General features: G+C 37.4%; 1 protein-coding gene across 1 annotated transcript in view; it reads right to left on the bottom strand.

Annotated features, from left to right (window-relative positions):
• The window catches only part of LOC130919869 (collagen alpha-1(XVII) chain-like), a 48,945-nt gene extending 31,528 nt beyond the window's left edge, over window positions 1–17,417 (bottom strand). The window contains exons 1-19 of the mRNA XM_057842489.1: window positions 17,303–17,417; window positions 12,834–13,219; window positions 12,679–12,726; window positions 12,540–12,593; window positions 11,378–11,425; window positions 10,989–11,300; window positions 10,680–10,805; window positions 8,877–9,113; window positions 8,708–8,791; window positions 7,488–7,538; window positions 4,447–4,617; window positions 4,267–4,347; window positions 4,144–4,188; window positions 2,406–2,534; window positions 2,039–2,323; window positions 1,923–1,961; window positions 1,775–1,801; window positions 1,660–1,686; window positions 1,448–1,510 (exon numbers count right to left, since the gene is read on the bottom strand). Of these exons, the coding sequence (XP_057698472.1) occupies window positions 1,448–1,510; window positions 1,660–1,686; window positions 1,775–1,801; window positions 1,923–1,961; window positions 2,039–2,323; window positions 2,406–2,534; window positions 4,144–4,188; window positions 4,267–4,347; window positions 4,447–4,617; window positions 7,488–7,538; window positions 8,708–8,791; window positions 8,877–9,113; window positions 10,680–10,805; window positions 10,989–11,300; window positions 11,378–11,425; window positions 12,540–12,593; window positions 12,679–12,726; window positions 12,834–13,083 (2,077 nt within the window). The 5' untranslated portion in view covers window positions 13,084–13,219; window positions 17,303–17,417. The remainder of the gene's footprint in view (window positions 1–1,447; window positions 1,511–1,659; window positions 1,687–1,774; window positions 1,802–1,922; window positions 1,962–2,038; window positions 2,324–2,405; window positions 2,535–4,143; window positions 4,189–4,266; window positions 4,348–4,446; window positions 4,618–7,487; window positions 7,539–8,707; window positions 8,792–8,876; window positions 9,114–10,679; window positions 10,806–10,988; window positions 11,301–11,377; window positions 11,426–12,539; window positions 12,594–12,678; window positions 12,727–12,833; window positions 13,220–17,302) is intronic.
• Window positions 17,418–18,578: the final 1,161 nt, after the last annotated feature.

Raw genomic sequence — 18,578 nt, 5'->3', positions numbered from 1 at the left:
CGATCGGGATGCCGATCGGGATGCCGATCGGGACGCCGATCGATCGGGACATCTTTAGTTGTTACATTTTTCCTCTTTATTCCTCTTTATTTTACATATTAAATTGTATTTATTTTTTATTTTTTGCAACCAATCAGTGGTGCATGACGTACTCACTTTTTTTTTATACTTAAGTAAAAGTACAAATACAGGTGCAAAAAATTACTTAGTACAATAGTACTTGCTTTAAAATTTACTTTGAGATTAAAAAGTAAAAGTATTTTCTCCTGATGCAAAACAATAACATTGACTGCACTGTATAAAGAAGCTTAACAAGCTCAACAATTCCAAGACTTAGCTTAATGGCGGATTCCAAGCAACTATCAGGTGCAAACTGCCACCTACTGTACAAAAGTGTGGTGGTTTTTATTGGTCGTTGTCTCTTTCACCTGCCTAATCTTGCTTGTACACGTGTTGCTGCATCTCGTGATCAATTACAGTATGGTTGCACGGGGCTTATTGATTGCGCTGGAGGCATGAGAATGAAATGATCAATTCTCAATGAGAAAAAAAGATAACAAACAAAAGTAAAATGTAACGCAGGTGACAATTTGAAATGTGGTGGAGCAAAAAGTACAGATACCTGCTGTATGTAGTGAAGTAAAAGTAAAAAGTACCACTTTGTACTCAAGTAAAGTACAAATACACAAAAATGTGCTTAAGTACAGTAACAAAGTACTTTAGGTTCGTTACATTCCACCAATGCCAGTGATGCCAACAGTAGCTCTACCAGGGTTACCAATAAGACGTCACAACAATAAACACATGACTCCGTGATCCCTATGACGACTCAGGCTTGCCGTTCTATAATCACGCCAGTCTGTTAAAACAGGTAGCGTCTTTAGAGCATCATAAAACATTAAGAATTTGACATTGAGCACTGCCATCAACATGACTCAAAAGCACAGATTTCAACCTCTCTGCCAGTTTTTAATTGGCACCGATTAACCAAGGAAAACCGAGGATATGATCCTTTTGATTATATTATAGGAACTATGAAGGAACAACTATTTTCTCCACTAGAGGGCACTCATGCTCTTTGGACGATTGATGCTTCAGTTCTGTAGATTTTTTTCTCTCGCCGGAATTCAATGATTTTTTTTTTTTTAATATTTACTTGGCTTAATGTGGCCATGTCATGATGGTGTATGTTATTGTACGATATAACGTTAACACTTCACACCGATAACTTTGTGCTGCGATAGAAAAAAAAAATGTTTAAAAAAAAATTTTTACATCGTAAGCAATTACTCACAATGTTACTCATTACTTGAGTATACTTTTCAACAAATACTTTTTTACTTGTTCTTGAGTACATTTTTTGGATGACTACTTTTACTTTTACTTGAGTAATGTTATTTTGAAAAAAAATGTTTGGCTACTCTACCCACCTCTGAGAATTAATTACCTGTGCTTCCTTTTGGACCCCTGGGTCCTTCAGTTCCTGGGTTGCCCACCCGTCCAGGAGGACCTGAAAAATAATATATAATTCACTTTACTAAAAATACCACTGCCTACTACTACTACTACTACTACTACTAGCACACCCTCTAAGTGGCAAAAGAGGAGGACCCATGAATAATTTATTCCGAGGCTTTAATCCAGGAACAAAATTCTTACCTGGTAGGCCAGGAAATCCAGCATCACCTATTAGAAATAGAAAGTTCTGTATAATAACCGGTTCTTTCTGAATCAGCATCGACGGCAAAAATATGTAAACTGATTTAGGTTTTACCTTGAAGCCCAAGAACACCTGGATCACCTGTGAATAAATCATGACACTCATGACGTATGTAAAAAAAAAAAAAAAAAAAAAAAAAAAGTAAAATGTATTTTTTTTCATTAGTCATTTTTCTACATGTACAGTAGTTTTACAAACTCACCTTTTATGCCAGGGTCCCCTTTCGCTCCTTTTAGTGAGTCTACAAATAAATGATTTGATCAATTCACTGTGCGCTACAACTTATAATTAATTACATTATTGTCAATTATTTCGAACCTCTATACGCATCAGAGCGTAGTTCGGCTCTAACCAGCTGTTGGAGAGTTCTCTGTAAGTCTTCAGAGCTGCGGGATGCACCCCCTCTTGCAGTCCCGACACCAATTCCATTATCAGAGTGGGTCAGTGTGGAACCAGAATAACTCCTGTCAGTGAATTTGGAATCCAGGGGATCAACAATATTGACGCCAGAGGAGCCAGAGAGACGACTAGTCCTTGCTGAAGACGTGCCGGTCACGGCTTCCAGAGCTTCAACTCTCTTCCTGAGACGTTTCACTTCCTCACCTGAGAAGCCAGAGACAATAATGAGATATGTAGGTGTATGTTTTTGTATTGAAATCAATTAGGATGAAAAGTATGCGCTCACTTAAAGCAATCAGTCCGAAGAGGAGACCAAGAAGTAGGAGGAGGCCGAGCAGGATGCCTAGGAGCCACTTCCACCAACTGCAGCGGCAGCACCGGCTCAAGCCGAAACATGGGCCATCATAACACATGTCTGGAAAAGCAAATAAAATAAAATATTAATCTTTTTTCAAACCAGCATTTCTCTATTTTTGGAAATGTATTTTGTTTCTTTGCTGGCTTCATCAGCACATGATGATATAAATGGTTCTTTTAAACCAATGGCGTAGGTTTGCATAGGGACGGTAGGGACATAACACTAACAACTTTCCAGGATGCTCAAATTGTCCCCACCAACTTTTAAGCAACCTTATTTGCACTATATTGTGAGTTCAGTTATATCGGTCATTTAGATTGTCTTCCCATATGCTGTAATGATAGAATAGACCCTACCATTATTAAGTGAATTATTTTCATTATGTCCAGACTTGCATCACTTGCTAAATGCGCAGGTCTATTTTTTCCCCCTCAAACGCACTATTGATTGGCTGATGACTTGAACGAACACCCCCCGCCACCCCACCACACACAAGCACACAAACACAGCCCTGACAGATTAATGTCGACAATATGCTGCCTCCTTCGAAGAGGAGGGATATAACAAGTTTTTTTTTTTTTCGATGAGCACCAGCCACTGTATGTAATGTAAAAAGATGTCAAAATTGTGGAGGTGCGGGAAACATCACTAATTTCATTACTGAAAGTCCGACCTGCATCAGAGTTAGCATAACAGTAAACGGTCTGAACTTGCTAACCTGCAAAACTACTGCGGTCAGGCCAGCCTCCATAAGGAACAACGAAGTCAGTCTAGTGTCCTTCGTGTGCGTCCATGACCAAACAAAAGTACATACCGTATTTTTCGGAATATAAGTCGCAGTTTTTTTCATAGTTTGACTGGGGGTGCGACTTATACTCGGGAGCGACTTATGTGTGAAATTATTAACACATTATGATATCATTTCACAGGTTATTTTGGTGTTTTGGAGTGACACTGATGGTTTGGTAAACTTGTTAGCATGTTCTTTATGCTATAGTTATCTGAATAACTCTTAATAATGATGTTACGTTAACATACCGGCCACGTTCGCATTTCTTATTTCATGCATAATGTAACATTATCATACTGTACACTTATTCAACATGCTGTTCTCTACTGTATTTTTATATTAAATTGCCTTTCAAGATGACATATCTGTTTGTGGATGTGTTGGATTTTATCAAGTAAATTTCCCCCGAAAATGATACTCCGGTGCGACCTATATATGTTTTTTCCTCTCAGTTGGGCATTTTATGGCTGGTGCGACTTATAATCAGGTGCGACTTATAGTCCGAAAAATACGGTAATTCCTTGATTTATAGAAAGCTTTTGGTGATTATTTTGGAATCCCTGCATTCGCGGCTATTTGTAAGTTGTAATTTCTGACGGGGTACAAAATCTGACTGAACACTGACCCAACATTTAAGTGAGTTTTACGAATAGGCCAGTGCCGCAGCAGATTTAAAGTTGAATGAGAAGATGAATCTGACAACGTGTCAGTGTTTAGGTGGATAAAATAATTGCTGTCTGGGTTTCTAATATGTCTGTCAATAATAGCGTGTTCATGTAGAAAATGAAATTTACTAACACTGACAGTTGGTCATGGTTCCCTGAAATTTCATATTGGAAGACTATCATGTACAGTAAAATTGGAAATTTACTGTACCTGCACAGCCAACTTTATTTTTTGAACCAAATTTCAGGGCAGGACCTACGGGAAAAAAACAACTTACTGTAAGTAAAATATTGGCACGTCCCAATATAGAAGTTTTTATCTTGTATACTGTACCTTTAGCTTCCCTTCCGTCATTCATGAGGCTCGCAGTAAGCTTTTGCTTCTCTCTCGTCAGTGAATCGTCAGAGTAGGCAGCTATAAAGAGAACACACAGCAATAATGTAATTGCATGAAAAGTATTCCATATCAGCGTTATATTGTTCTGCATTGCTTGTCATAAGTCTCAAGTGGTACCAGAAGACATTGTAGAAGTTGCAGGAGCAGTAGACATGAATTGTTTGCCCGTATCTTTGCTCATGACCAGTCGCTCTGACTCCTTCTTCACAGGTGTATTGTCCTTTTCTATCATCGTGAATTTAAAATCTTTGCCCAAAGTCTCATCAGCCGAAGGACTACTTGGACGCGCTGCATGTAACAGATTTGCAAGTCAAAATTATTCATATGATAACATGTGGCAATACTTTTCAATTCAGTCCATCAGCAATGGGAGGAATAACCGATATCTTTAAGGGTGCAGGTATACTAGAGCAGGGGTCCCCATCTGCCGGGCCGCGGACCGGTACCAGTCCGTGGCGCATTTGCTACCGGGCCACACAGAAATAATAATTTAATAAAGACCGCATTCTGACCGAATTAACCCTGTCCCCCTGCTTAACACACCAATATCACTGTCTACTCTAGATACAATACGACGGGATAGATTAGAATGTCATCCTAGAAATCCATTGATTGGACTGCTAGCAGTACATCTTGTTTGTGTATATAATATATCTATGTGCGCTTGTCCTCGATAATAAAGTATTACTAGGCCGCGGGCGCAGCACATTTCTACCCGGAAATAATTAGCCCCACACGAGCGAAGATGACTGGAAAACAGACGTCTTTGGAGATATTTTTACGGCGAAAAGGGCACCTGACAAGCCTACAACCTCGAAGACCGACGAACGGCAAAGGAGTGAATTCGTGACCCGCTTGTGAATAAACAGAGTGATTCGAGCATGTCTGTCCAACAGGAAGATCAACTTGTTGAGATCGCAAATGACGGCGACCTTATTAAACGTACATTTGAGACAACAACTCTACCGAGGTTCTGGATTAAAGTCATTCCGGAATATCCTGACATCGCTACAATTTCCAACATCGTATCTTTGTGAAGCAGGCTTCTTAATTAATGCTTAACGACAAGGCGAAGTCGTTAATGGTGAGAGCGGTGTGCAGTTGTTCTGTGCAGCTTACATGGCAAGATGTATCTGGGGAGAACTTTTCTACAAGTCCTTCCATGATCAAACATAAGTTAATATTCCTTTCTTCAAGAAAGTTTTTAGTGTTTACTTTGGAATCGCTGCATTTGCGCATTTTGCGGCTATGTTTAAAGTTACGCGCATGTGCAGAACCGCATTGTCGCAATTTTTGATGGGTTGCAAAATTTCTCAGAAGACCGGCCCGTGACAAAAAAAAAAAACAAGTAACACCGGTCCGTAGCGCAAAAAAGGTTGGGGACCCCTGTACTAGAGTCCATTCCAGCTGATTTTGAACGGACTGATTACCAGCCAAATACGGTCATAATGCTCGTAAACCACTACTATGAATTTTACTTATTCTATCATTTAAACTTTGCTAAAACATGCATTATTATATACTGTAATTATACAGCAAAGCCTTTAATTTGAAATTAAAGTGGACAATGAAATATTCATTACTTGTATATATGAATACTAATTGTGAAACATCATGTTGTAAATTAAACAACCAGGTACAGTAAATCTTCACAGGTAAGAGATTTTGTATATGGTGTTAGACCCAAATACGTTGGTTTGCATTGGGACGGTAGGGACATAACACAGACACAAACACAAGCACAGCTCCGACAGAATTACATGTCGACGACATGCCGCCTCCTCCGCCCAATTCGAAGAGGAGGGATATTTGAAGTTTTTTCGGCACGCAGCAGTAACCACTGTAAGTAATGGAAAAAGAAGCGAGGTAGGAAAGACACCACTAATTTCGTTTTCATTCTATACTTAATTATTTTTACTGTTTCTAGTCTTTGTCTAATTGTTTTTTAAATAATTGTACGCCGACCTTGAGTGCCAGAAAGGTGCCTTCAAATAAAATGTATTATTATTATTATTATTATTATTATTAATTTTGTTACTGTATGTCTGACCAGCATCAGAGTTAGCATAACATTAAACTGTGTGAACTTGCTTTCTTGCAAAACACAAGTGGAAGCTGCTTAAAGAGAAGTGTCCTCCTGTATGTGTTTTCCACTGTTAATGTTAATTAAACTGTGAGAAATGTAGTGAACTCTGCTGAAAACTTGAGAACCAGAAAAACGTGAGCAAGAAGCTCCTTAGAGAGAGAGGTCCCCATTCTGTGTGTCGGTCAATTTTCATTTTTTTCTTATTTATGTGGTCTGACAGCAGCCCAAAAGATCGTTCATTTTTTGCTGAGTTTGGCTGTGTTTGTGGACAAAAGCAGTAGATATTATTAACAAGTTTGTATTTCTTGTGTATGCTCAGATAATTTAAGTTATGTTCAAATATTGCAATTTAAATTTGATAATAAAATCCAGACATTTCTTCTGGAAGTTTTCAAAATGTTTCGTTAGTAGTTCTTGAAACAAAGGTTTGAATCAAACTGTGTATCACCTGAACCAATACACAAGAAAGTTAGCATAAGTCAACACAGATTTATTTTGCATTGATCATTTAGCCTATCAATTATTTAGGTTCATATTCGTGGCAAATGTAGCCCTGACCCCGTTCACTCAATCAGTTAGGTCTTATTAAGGTCGTGTTCCAGCAAAAAGTGTACAGGTTATGCTGTTACGTATATCGTCCCCACCAATGTTGAGACCAAACTTACGCCCTTGGATCAACAAGCACTAGAGTTGTATAAGTGTATGTGTTCACCATGGATAAGGAATGGTAAGTGATAACCGGAATTAAATATTGTATTGTACTGCTCAAATGGCTTTGCGTTTCTGCCCGTATTGGTTTTGCTGGGCTTGCGACACTGTATTGCCATAGAAGCAATGTTTTAACTGGCTTCAGTTTTTGTTGTTGTTGTTTTGTTTTGTTTTGTTTTTTTGTTTTTTTTTTTTTATTGGGGATGCTCAAAAAAAAAAAAAAAAAAAAAAAAATCAACAAGATAAAAATGCATGTTGTCAATTGCAAAATAGCCAAACAGATTCTAACAAAAAAATGTAAACTTCTCTATTGAGTCATTTGGAAATAATCTTAGATTTTTTTGTTTTTGTTTTTATTATTTACCTGTAGTTGTGCTGATTCCAGGAGAAGAGACATTTTTCTGCACACCATAAACTGAAAAAGAGAAATAAGTCAATATGGCATTAGGGACAAAATAAAAGATTTTACTTTAAATAATGACGCTTCTCACTTCCTTTTACTTTGTATGTTTTCGGAATAACTATGCCAAAAGCAGTATTATCTGCATTTCAGTGGTTTTAGGAGGTTTGACCCCACAGCAGAAAAAAAAAATCTGGCTCCGTGGCGACCTTCATGTCAGGGAGTTCCGGCAAGAAATTCTAGCCACTTCCACCCCTCGTTAAAACTAAAACACAGCTCTTATTAAAGTGCAAAATTAATACAAGAAAACATCATACTTGCGAATTTGTGTTTTTATTGTTCTAACATTTTTTAATTCACAATATATGTGCAAAAATAGGCTACACACCCTTTTTGTAGGGATCGACTGAGGTAACAATTAAAGTCAGGTAGCCATCTGGCAACCTTTTTTAATGAAAGTTGGATACTACCATTTTCAGTGTTGGATTACACACAGTTAACTGTTGTGAACATACACTCCCACATAAGATATATTTTTATACTGGCCAAAATAAAATAAAAAGTGCAAATAGTTCCAAAACTGAAAAAAACATCTCTTCAAATAGTGCAAAAATAAATACTCACTTAGTGTTTTAATGACTTCAGCCTACGGCTAGAGCAAATTAAACATATCCTGATTTGAAAAAAATAAAATAAAATAAAATAAAATAAAATAAATACACTTCAAAATGTGTTAGTAAAACTCCATTTGATTTCATCTATTTTGGTTTGTCTTCTTTTTCCCGTAAGTCAGTTGTTGGTTTAGGCACATTACCTCTATCGATCCCTGGATGTACACCGTCTGACAGCGCACACCAAACCGTGATGCCCATACTGTGACCGTACGGGTCAAATACAAGTACCATTACATTCTTAACTACATATGCTGCATATATTCTCCAAAAACCTGTTGTGTTGACCTGTGAACTGTGCTTATCTAGTGTAAAATAGTGCATCGCTGCCATCTGCAGGCAGTTGTACAGAAGTAAGACTGTTTTTAAGGTTTAAATCCACAATGAACCCATCAGGGAACCAACTACCTCATTAAAAAAATAATAAGTATACTTGTCATTATCAGTAAATGAGTTGGATACGGGTTCCTGCATATTATAAATGTTACATTAAATTTATCTGGACATGATTACCTATTTGGGGATTAGCTGCAGCAGGAGAGTGGACTGCAGGACTGGTGTTACTGATGAGGTTATTCTGAACACCGTACACTGGCACTAAAGGATCAAAAAAACACAAGTGGGCCTCATAATTGGAGTGATTTTATGATGAATCATGACTTTATCAACACCAAAGACTCACCGGTGCTGCTGACGGATAGTCCGCTGTGCACAGGGGAAGAGCTGAAGGCCATATTGTTCTGAACACCTCCTCCTATCCCTCTTCCTCCAATTCCTCCTCCTCCGGATCCTCCTCCAAGGCCTCCTCCTCCAAGTCCTCCTCCTCCGGATCCTCCTCCAAGTCCTCCTCCTCCGGACCCTCCTCCAAGTCCTCCTCCTCCCCCACTTCCTCCTCCTCCAAGTCCTCCTCCTCCTCCTCCTATACGAAGTAATATTGAACAACAGATGAAACGCTGTTAAAATTGCAAAATATTAAAACACACAATGTACATTCATTGGAGATACAAATCATGTCAGTCAGTAGTAGTGTGATAAGGTACATTAATTAAAAAAAATAGCCATCCTTCATCTGGGGCCCAGTGGCAGTCTATGTAAGTGTCCATGTCAGACTTTCCAGTCTGCAAATACTTCCTACAGCTTTCCCTTTCGGTCACGACAATGTAATGTTGTGATTACATAAAAGTGTTTTATGAAACAACTATTTCTGTGACTGAACCATCTTTGGAGGAAAATATAAACATCGAAATTATAAGCATGCAGAGATTGTTCTTTTGAACAAATACCAAGGATATTGAAGGAGTGATGACCAAGGGTTAAAGTGAGTTGGAACGGAGCGGAACGATGCTTTAAATAAATAAATAAATAAATTAAATATGACAGCAACCGTCAAAACCCTATTTTGAAAAATAAACCTGCCAGGCTTCCACACGCACTTCTCATCTCCAAGAAGAAAACAATCTACCAACATTAGATTTACATACACAAGTGTGGACAACAAGTATAATAAAGTGCTTGTGTAGCGTAATCCTTTTCCACTGATATTTATCATTTATTTATTCCATGGACTGCATGGAGCTCTTCCTAGCTGCCGCAGTTATTTGAGTCTGATGAGTTGCGTCCATTTGTGCATGCGCGCAGCAAACCACACTGGACTCAGTAGTCCGTTCAATTGGCTGGCATACTAACATGTGATCAGCATCAATAGTTAGCTCTGATTGGTTCCAATGCAAATGTATTCTAGAACAGCCAAAAACAGGAGCCATCATCACCCCCCCAGGATCCAGGGTGGTCCCCCGGGCCACCCGCGCACCCATCAACTGGCCTTCAGGGATGGCAAGAGGGCACGCACCACCTACCTTCCATATCAATGTTCACTTTGGACTTATTTTAGTTCATTTATGTTCGGTTACCTATTTATTTCCTTATAATTAAAAAAAAAAAAGTCAATGATTGCCTGATCTTCAAAATATATTCCATTTCACTGTGCATAATGTAAGTCATTTGTACTTTTTTTGTTAATGTATGTTGTGGTTACTGCTGTTTTGTTAACTGTTATTTTGCAAATATTGAAAAAGTACAATTTTGAATGAAAATCAGTTTCTCGTATATGCTTTGTGACAGTACTAGTATGTGTAGCTTAATGCATGTGTAAAACCATTTTTTTGTGTATGTGTTATAGGTATAACTGTGCCAAAGGCATTTTTGTCTTCATTACAGTGGTTTTAGGAGTTTTTACCTCCCCCCTCAACTCCAACAACTAATATTAAGAATAATAAAAAATAAAAATAAAAAATAAAACATTCAGGCTCTGTGACGACCTTCATGTCATGGAGTTCTGGCAAGAACTTCTAGCCACTTTCACCCTTGGTGATAACTGAATGTGTTTAGGACCGAAACAAAGCAAGATTAAAGCAGGGATGCAAACCAGTGAGCCACTGTAATGTCCACAGTGACAAACTGCAGAATAGTATATTATTAGACCGACCTGAGTGGTAAAGGGTCGATGTGGTGCTTAGGTTGCTGGGGTTTGTGCTGTAGCTGTAGCTGCTGTTCACACTGCTAACATTTCCAGGCCAAACACCACCATAGTGATCAGGAGCAGTGAACAAACCTATTGAAGACAATGAGATCATAATATTTCTTGTGATCAGGGGTAAGATTTTTCACATATGAAGGATATGACATGCAGAAGGAAAGGGAAATATTAATGACTAAGTCTTTAGAATCTCCAGAGAGGAAAAAAAAAGAAAAGATTGCAAAGATGCAGAATTTGTTCATCACACAAAAGCTCGACCTGATTTTGATGTCTCTGTCCCGATCCTGGTTTCTACACTGGCCTTATTGGGGACAACCAGCGAGTTGTTAGTCGACTGAATAGTGCTGGTACTCTCAGACATGATCCGAGTGTCTACGCTGGGCTTCTTGGGAATAATCAATGAGTTATTATGAGACTGAATGGTGCCGGAGTCAGTGCTCTCAGACATGGTTCTAGTTTCCACACTGGCCTTCTTGGGGATGGGCAAAGAGTTTTGCGGGGACTGAATGGTGCTGGTGCTCTCAGACTGGCTTCCTCTCAGCAGACGCTTCACATCGCCCAGTTCCGTCCCTGCAAAATGCATATTAATTGTTTGGTGTGCTGAAAACTAATAGCATAAGACCAAAGTGACAGTGCTAAATACTTACAACTTGCTGGGGGAGAAGCGCTCTGAAGCCTGGCTCGGATCTCACTCTCTGAAAGAGGAAATACGCAAAGAGAGTGCAATGAAATCCCAAAATGCCAGGGGATGACAAAAATAATATTTATATTTGAAAAAAACGTACCTATAGAAATAAGATAGACATACAGTAAAACATAAGGAATTAAAGACTTAGCACATCATTGTTTATACCAGTTCTTCTCAAATAGTGTGGCGCCCCAATTGACCTTGGGGAACATACTTTTTTGCCGTACTAGAAAAAAGTGTAATAGCACATCCACTCAGTGGGTGTCAGTGGCGCGCGCATTTTCAGTGTGCGCAGTATTTTTGAACCAAGCAGGAGCACACAGAAAACAGCAGGACAGCGAAACGTTTACATCTTCCTGATGGGGGGGCACGAAAATAATTGAGGCGCACTGGTTTCCGCTGTTGAGTGGTATCTCTACTTACGAATTTCTCTACATACAGAATGTTCAGGTTAAGATGCCTCGATGAGGAAATATTGCCTCTTGTTACAAAAGAAATTTCAGGATACAAAAGGCAATAATATAGTTTGGCTGGTACTTGCTGCTCCCAGAGTTTACCAAATGTAACATACTTATAGCTGCTCTGCCATTGGCTATTGCCTAGCATCCCTAGCATCCAATTGGCTAAGAGGGACATCTACTGTATGTGTATGTGTGTATTCCAGTGTCCTCATCATTCGCCCCTCGTGTTCCGACAGCTTTACATGAGTGTATTAACTTTTATTCCTTACGCTTGGTTTTTTTTACATTATGCACCACTCTGATTTTATGTTTACTGTGCAATAATCTAATTGTAACAATTATTTGTTACATGTTTTGATGCATGTTAATGCACTATAACAGATTTATGTCTGATTTATGTATTTGGGGGGGCTTGGAACAGATTCGGGTATTTACATGGAAAACACATCTCTACTTTCAGAATTTTCAAGTTACGAAACTACTTCCAGAACCAATTACTTTCGTAGGTAGAGGTACCACCAATGGTTGCAGCCCCTTTTGTTGTATGCATCTTGCCCACCAGAGGGCAGCATAAAGTACTCATCCAGACAAAATGAGTTTCACAGCTATCAGAAGTGGTTTCGCGCTACAACTTTGCTGATTTTGGAACTGCATATGCACCTCGACTCGGAATTCGCCCTCGTGTGGTGGAAAGTGACGTTGCCTTTGAAGAGCCTGTTATAAAACAAGATTGGCAGTTTGAATAACATCAGCACCTGCCTGACAATTTTCATAAAGTGTTTCAAAGTAACTCATTTACCATAATCTTTCCTGGAATACTCTGGAGATGAGTCTGTGCTTGAACTCCCTGAAACATGTCAACACATCAAAAGTGGACATTTATAATCTCTATTTGAATTGAATAACTGATGTAATTTGTCATATATCTTAAAGGGAACTAAAAGTATGACCAACCGTCAAAAACATCAGGGTGGGATATGGTTTGAGTGGTCAAAATCTTCCTCTCCTTTAAAATAGGAGAAGACGCAACTGCAGACGCCGAACCTCTTGTCGGTTGCCCAAATCCATCTGCACTGGAGGTTTTGGACACCCTAGAAAAGGTTACAGTACCTGTACCTCCTTCTTTCTTGTCTTCCACAGTCACAAACCCAGAAGACATGCTAGAGGAGCCTAATTCACCCCGAAGTCCCACGCCTGAACTCATTTTAGCTCTTAAAGCTATTGAACTCTCTTTGCCTGTTTCACCAGCCAACCAATGTTCTGAAGTAGGGAAGATTTTTTTCCCTCTGGTGCTGATCCAAATTAAACTGGTTTTGCCTTAGCAGACAGGGAACAGGTACCTAGAAGAAAAAAAGATGATTCAATGTTCCATCATGTTATATCTTTTTAAGTCTTGGATTCCAGAAATGACATAGCCCAGGGCTGAGAATGACTGATACTGTAGTTATTCGCCCATTTCAAGTTCAAACCAGCACTGACAACGTTCATAACGATGTTTTGAATATGTGCATTTTCATGTCTCTGGTATTACAGGCTTGATTTAGTACAAATACCTAGGAAGGGTAAAAGATTTTAATTTATGAACAAAAACAACCCGTTTTAGACATAAATTTGTTGTTCTCTAACAAAAAGCAGAACAGTAAATAAATGAAACAGCCGTTCATAATGTATTAATCTATTTTTTTAAGGACAAATTTAAAGCTCTGCCAATTTTACAACAGAAGTCATATGTCAGATTTCACATTTCATATATTATGATAATGATGATACACATGAAAAGGGGAAAAAAACAGTCCACATGCGGCCGTGGCGCAGTTGGTAGCTTGAGTTGTCCTGGGACCGAAGGGTCAGCGATTCCATTCCCGGCTATGACTGCCCACTGTCGAAGTGCCCTTGGGCAAGGCACTGAACCTTAACTTGCCCCCAATGGGTCGGCAGCGCCTTACGTGGCAGCAGCACCATTGGTGTGTGAATGTGTGTGTGAATAGGTAAATGTGGGCTAATGTAAAGCGCTGTGGGCATTGTAACAATGTAGATAAAGCGCTATATAAGTACTCTCCATTTACATGCATTGTTTTAGATAATCCAAAGGTCAGGTCGATTTTTTTCAGAAGGTATTTCAATGAGAAGACACTATAACACTGAAATTTCTTGTGTTGGCTAAGATTTTTCAAATGAATTCATCGGAACTACATGCGTGTTTAAACCCCTTTTTTCCGCTGGGCTGATTTTTACTCTACCCAAAACACCACAACAAAGTGCAGTTTTTTGGGTCGGGGATATATAATGCTTTTATTAGTTATTTTTAATGGTAATGTTTATGTGTTTTAATGAGAAATGATTACTTTCCGCTATCCTTTTAGAAGTTGCATTCGGTCAGCCAATTTAAAGAGCCAAAAATAGCAAAGAGTACGTGCCAAACCTCATGATTTGATTTCGATACGTAAAGTTTCCTCCAATCATCTCCCGGAAGTGGCGATAGCAACTAAATTCAGTGTATTCATTGCTTTAGAGACACGAACGTGTCATGTCCTTCAGCAGCCCAACACCAACAACCTAATCAACTACATATGTGTATTTGTTTTTTCGGTGCCGCTATTTACCCACACTACACTGTAAATGCTAATATACAACTTTTACGCTTTTGTAAACTATCGAGTTGCCTTGTTGTGTATGGCATCGAGACACTTTATAAATGAGTAAAATAATGGAGCGACTGTTATCTGTTCCGCCACAGTGGATGATGGGTAGTTGTGGCAATCGAGTCACCAAGATTAGTGATTGATGTTGTTTTGTCATGTGTGTTCTGTTCAACAACGTGTGCTGTTTTTTGGGGTCGAGTGGTGTACGTATGGGGCATAAGAAGAGCATTTATTAATAGCAAAATTTAGCCTCTGTCATTCTTCTCCATGTTGCTCGCCACAATATTTACTTGTTGAAGAGAGCTCTGGTTAAACTACTTATTGTTCATTTCACACCAAGCATTAATAAAACATTAAGTAGCGTGTCAAGACCCAATGTCTCTTGTGTCTTAAAGCAACACTAAGTAAGCAGGTGGACAAAAGCAGTAGTGTTTTGCCTTAAGGAAGACTGAGTTTCACATAGGGACCAGCACACAGTGTTGTAAAATCCTGATATCCCAGTCACCTGCAGATGGATTAAACGACATTTCTGTTTCCAGCGGCAGTGTGAAGGATGGACTGTTATAAGGTAATGAATCCAGTTGTGGCTAAATGTATGACAATGTTGACAATGAGAAACATTTGATTCTGTAACTTATTCCCCCACCTCCTGCCACCCTCCTCAAAGTTAATTAGTGCCGGTGAAAGTGATACATACCAACTCATTCTATAGAGGAGCTGTCATTCAACTAGATGTCAGTCGAAATGGCATTACAAATCTAATGAAAATATTTTATAAAGGTTGAACAGTTACCTAGTGTTGCTTTAATTGCATTGTTGCATGTTTTGAAATAAAGTTTAATTCCACTGAGTTAATCCACTGAGTGTTCTCCCTTCGTGTATTTGGGGATAGGGTCATTACTGTTTGAAAATGAAAATTAGTTCAGTTAAAAAAAAAAAATGAAATGAAGTTCACCTGCATATTAGCAGCACTAAAGCTAACTAAGGTATCACTTGAGTACTCAAAAATCAAAATAAATAAATTACTGTAATCTAATTCAAGTTATTTTAATTACTGCAAACACAAAATAGACCATTTACAATAATCAAATTATTAAGGTTGTGTTCTTAAAACTTGGGGGGGGGGGAAGGGTAAATTGCATCTAATTAATGTAAGTATCATAAATTACATTTTCTAAAGCAGCAAGTTTCTATTTTCGTTTTTTTTAATTTTTTTTAATTTTTAAGTAAAGACAACTTATCATATTTGACAGTGTAGCATTGTGACGTAATGGGCTCCCTTGTTTTAAAGGTATCTGTCGAAGTAACTTCTACTTTTGCTCACACCATACAATTGTATTATCCTGTGTGTAACAAAATACCATGAGCAGTAGTTTGGGTATATAAAACGGGTATAATGTAATGTATAATGTAAACGGCAATGTATAAAAATACATTTAAACTCTTAACAAAAAAGCCGACGTTTGACCAAATCTTTTTCAAGAATTTCCTAACGGTTGTCAGGGCGCTTGTTTTGCATTTGTGTCTCCAGGGCAAAGGCTTTTCAGAACCCAACATGCCGCCGATTAAAAGTGTTCACTGCAAGCTAGAAAAAGGTGTGGCTTTTTATGCACTCTATAAGCATTTTACTTTAAACATAGTCCTACAGAGTTTCGAAACAGTTAAAACCTACCTTTGGTTTTAAGTTTATGGAGAAAAAAAAAAAAAAGACAATCAGCAATAGAGTGTTTGACCCTATTTTAAATGTTTTCAAAAATGATTGAATTTTAAAGCCGCTAACAGTGCATTCACATACAGTATATTGTATACAGTAAATAAAAATTGTTTTTCTTCATTTTCATGTATTCTCTCTGTCATTTTTACTCTACTGCACAAACATCAACTGAAGCAGCCAGTTACAATGAAATGTGGCTGTAGTTGCTGCAGTGCTCCATCTTTTAACTGGCTCTTTAAAAAATACACACTACCGTTCAAAAGTTTGGGGTCGTAGCCACCCCAAACTTTTGAACAGTAGTGTAAATACAGGTAGTTTTTTATGTGATTACCAACATTCACGCAAAATGCAGATCTGAAATATTATTACAAAAATTGTATTGGTTGTAAAACCTTTGGATATTGCATGATGCTCTACTTTATATTGATTTTGTATGTATAGTAACTTCTACCTACACCAAGAAACTCATTCATATGCATAAATACGAAAAAAAAACAAAAACAATATCTCAATGTTGAATGGTGACTCATTTTGAAATATAATTTATTTATTCATTTATTCATTTTAAATATTATTATCTTAGGTGCAGTTATGCTTAGTTATAGTGCAGCTTTAAATAACTAAAATATCCCGGAGGGCTTTCAAAAAATAGTTGACATTAAAATGTTAAAGGAATAATTAACAGTAAATTAGATAATTAAATATTGAAATACAAATCTGTAATAAAAAACAATTAGTGCAATCAATCCTCTGATCTAAACCCTAAACCCAATGTGCAGCAACAGCAACAGTAACAGCAACAGAAAAAAATGAGTTGTTGCCAATAACAATAACTACAATAACTATAATATGTGCCTCTTGTGGGGATGCAAATTTTAAATACATTATGTATTTGTATGTATACAAATGTAAAATTTGTTCTAATTTTATATTTTTCCACGAATTATTTCAATGTTTTGTGCAGAGATCAATTTTTTTCTACCTCAGAGAAGAAAAGCTGAAATGATGCACTATAATTTACCATGTAAAACTTTCATCTTCAGAAAAATAAGTAAAATGAGTCCTACCTGCCTCTCAGATCATTTTTCAAAAAGTTAAAAAAAAAAAAAAAAAAGGAAAGAAAAGAAAAGAAAAGAAAATAGATCTCCTCCAAACTATAAAACACACGTGCTAAAAGAATATGTTGTGCTCTTCCTTGCAAATACCTGTGATTTTATGTATATGTTCTGTGACTCATACCTTCAGCTGACAAGTTCGAACAAAGTCGGCTGAGGGGGTGTTTACTTCAATAGTACAGGAAAAATAGCCCCAGGTCTAAATACTTAGGGTTACATTTTAGTTTCAAAATAGTGAAAGTAGGTAAACATTATTCAAAATAATGTTCTCTTATTCTTTTTTTAGATTTGAGAACAAACATAATGTAGATTTTTTTAAACCATCATGACAAAAGGTTTTGATGATAAACTCAAAATAATAAAGCAGAAAAAGAGTGGAGTTACTTTAAAAAGAAAAAAGGCAGCCGCTGGTGAGGATGATTTGGTGGCACATTGCACATTTAAATTGTAATTTTAATTTCTAATGGCTTCTTTGCAGTGGATTTTATACTATGCAGTTTACACTACTAACACATCAAAGAGTACAGTGGTATTTATTTTTTTAAGATCACGATCTAAAAGTGGATTTGGCATCATGTCCAATATTACACTTTGTGAAAGCCTACAATATTATTGGATTTGTTTTGTTTATTTGGGTATCATAGTTGTAATGAAGCATGACTTCTCTATTCAGTGCCACTCAGCAGAAAGATGACAGAGCTTCGTATTTACCTTTTACAAAATCAGGATTAGTCGTAGAAAACCATTACAATAAGTAAGATTCTGTCATGAAAAAATATAGCAAAAACAATATAAAAACATGGGCTATTATGTACAAATTACCTGGAAGATACTGAGGACTGTGTAGCTGTTTTATGCTATTTAATAATATGCGTCTGTCTGAAACAAGACTATCATGAATCAATTCCTAACTGACAACAGAGTTTCTTTATCCACTAACTAAAGTCATAACATAACAAAACATGCATTTTTCTATCAAAAATGTGTGTGCCGTTATTATTAATTAAATTATAACCTTAAACTTAATGATAAAAAAGTCACAATTCCTATGTATTTATAGTATATATGCTATTTTGGTAGTAACAGATTTTTAACATCTCATGAAAAACATTAACTGGTTGTCTCGTAAAAGAATTTATCTCTATACGTTAATGACTAATCAGTATAGCTCAGACATGTTTCAGTGGTAACTTTATGTTCTGAAGGATTAAAGTCGGAAAGGAATTTC

Source organism: Corythoichthys intestinalis, chromosome 8, assembly GCF_030265065.1.
Source record: "Corythoichthys intestinalis isolate RoL2023-P3 chromosome 8, ASM3026506v1, whole genome shotgun sequence".
In the NCBI taxonomy this organism is placed as follows: domain Eukaryota; kingdom Metazoa; phylum Chordata; class Actinopteri; order Syngnathiformes; family Syngnathidae; genus Corythoichthys; species Corythoichthys intestinalis.
This window is presented reverse-complemented; position numbering and strand designations above follow the sequence as displayed.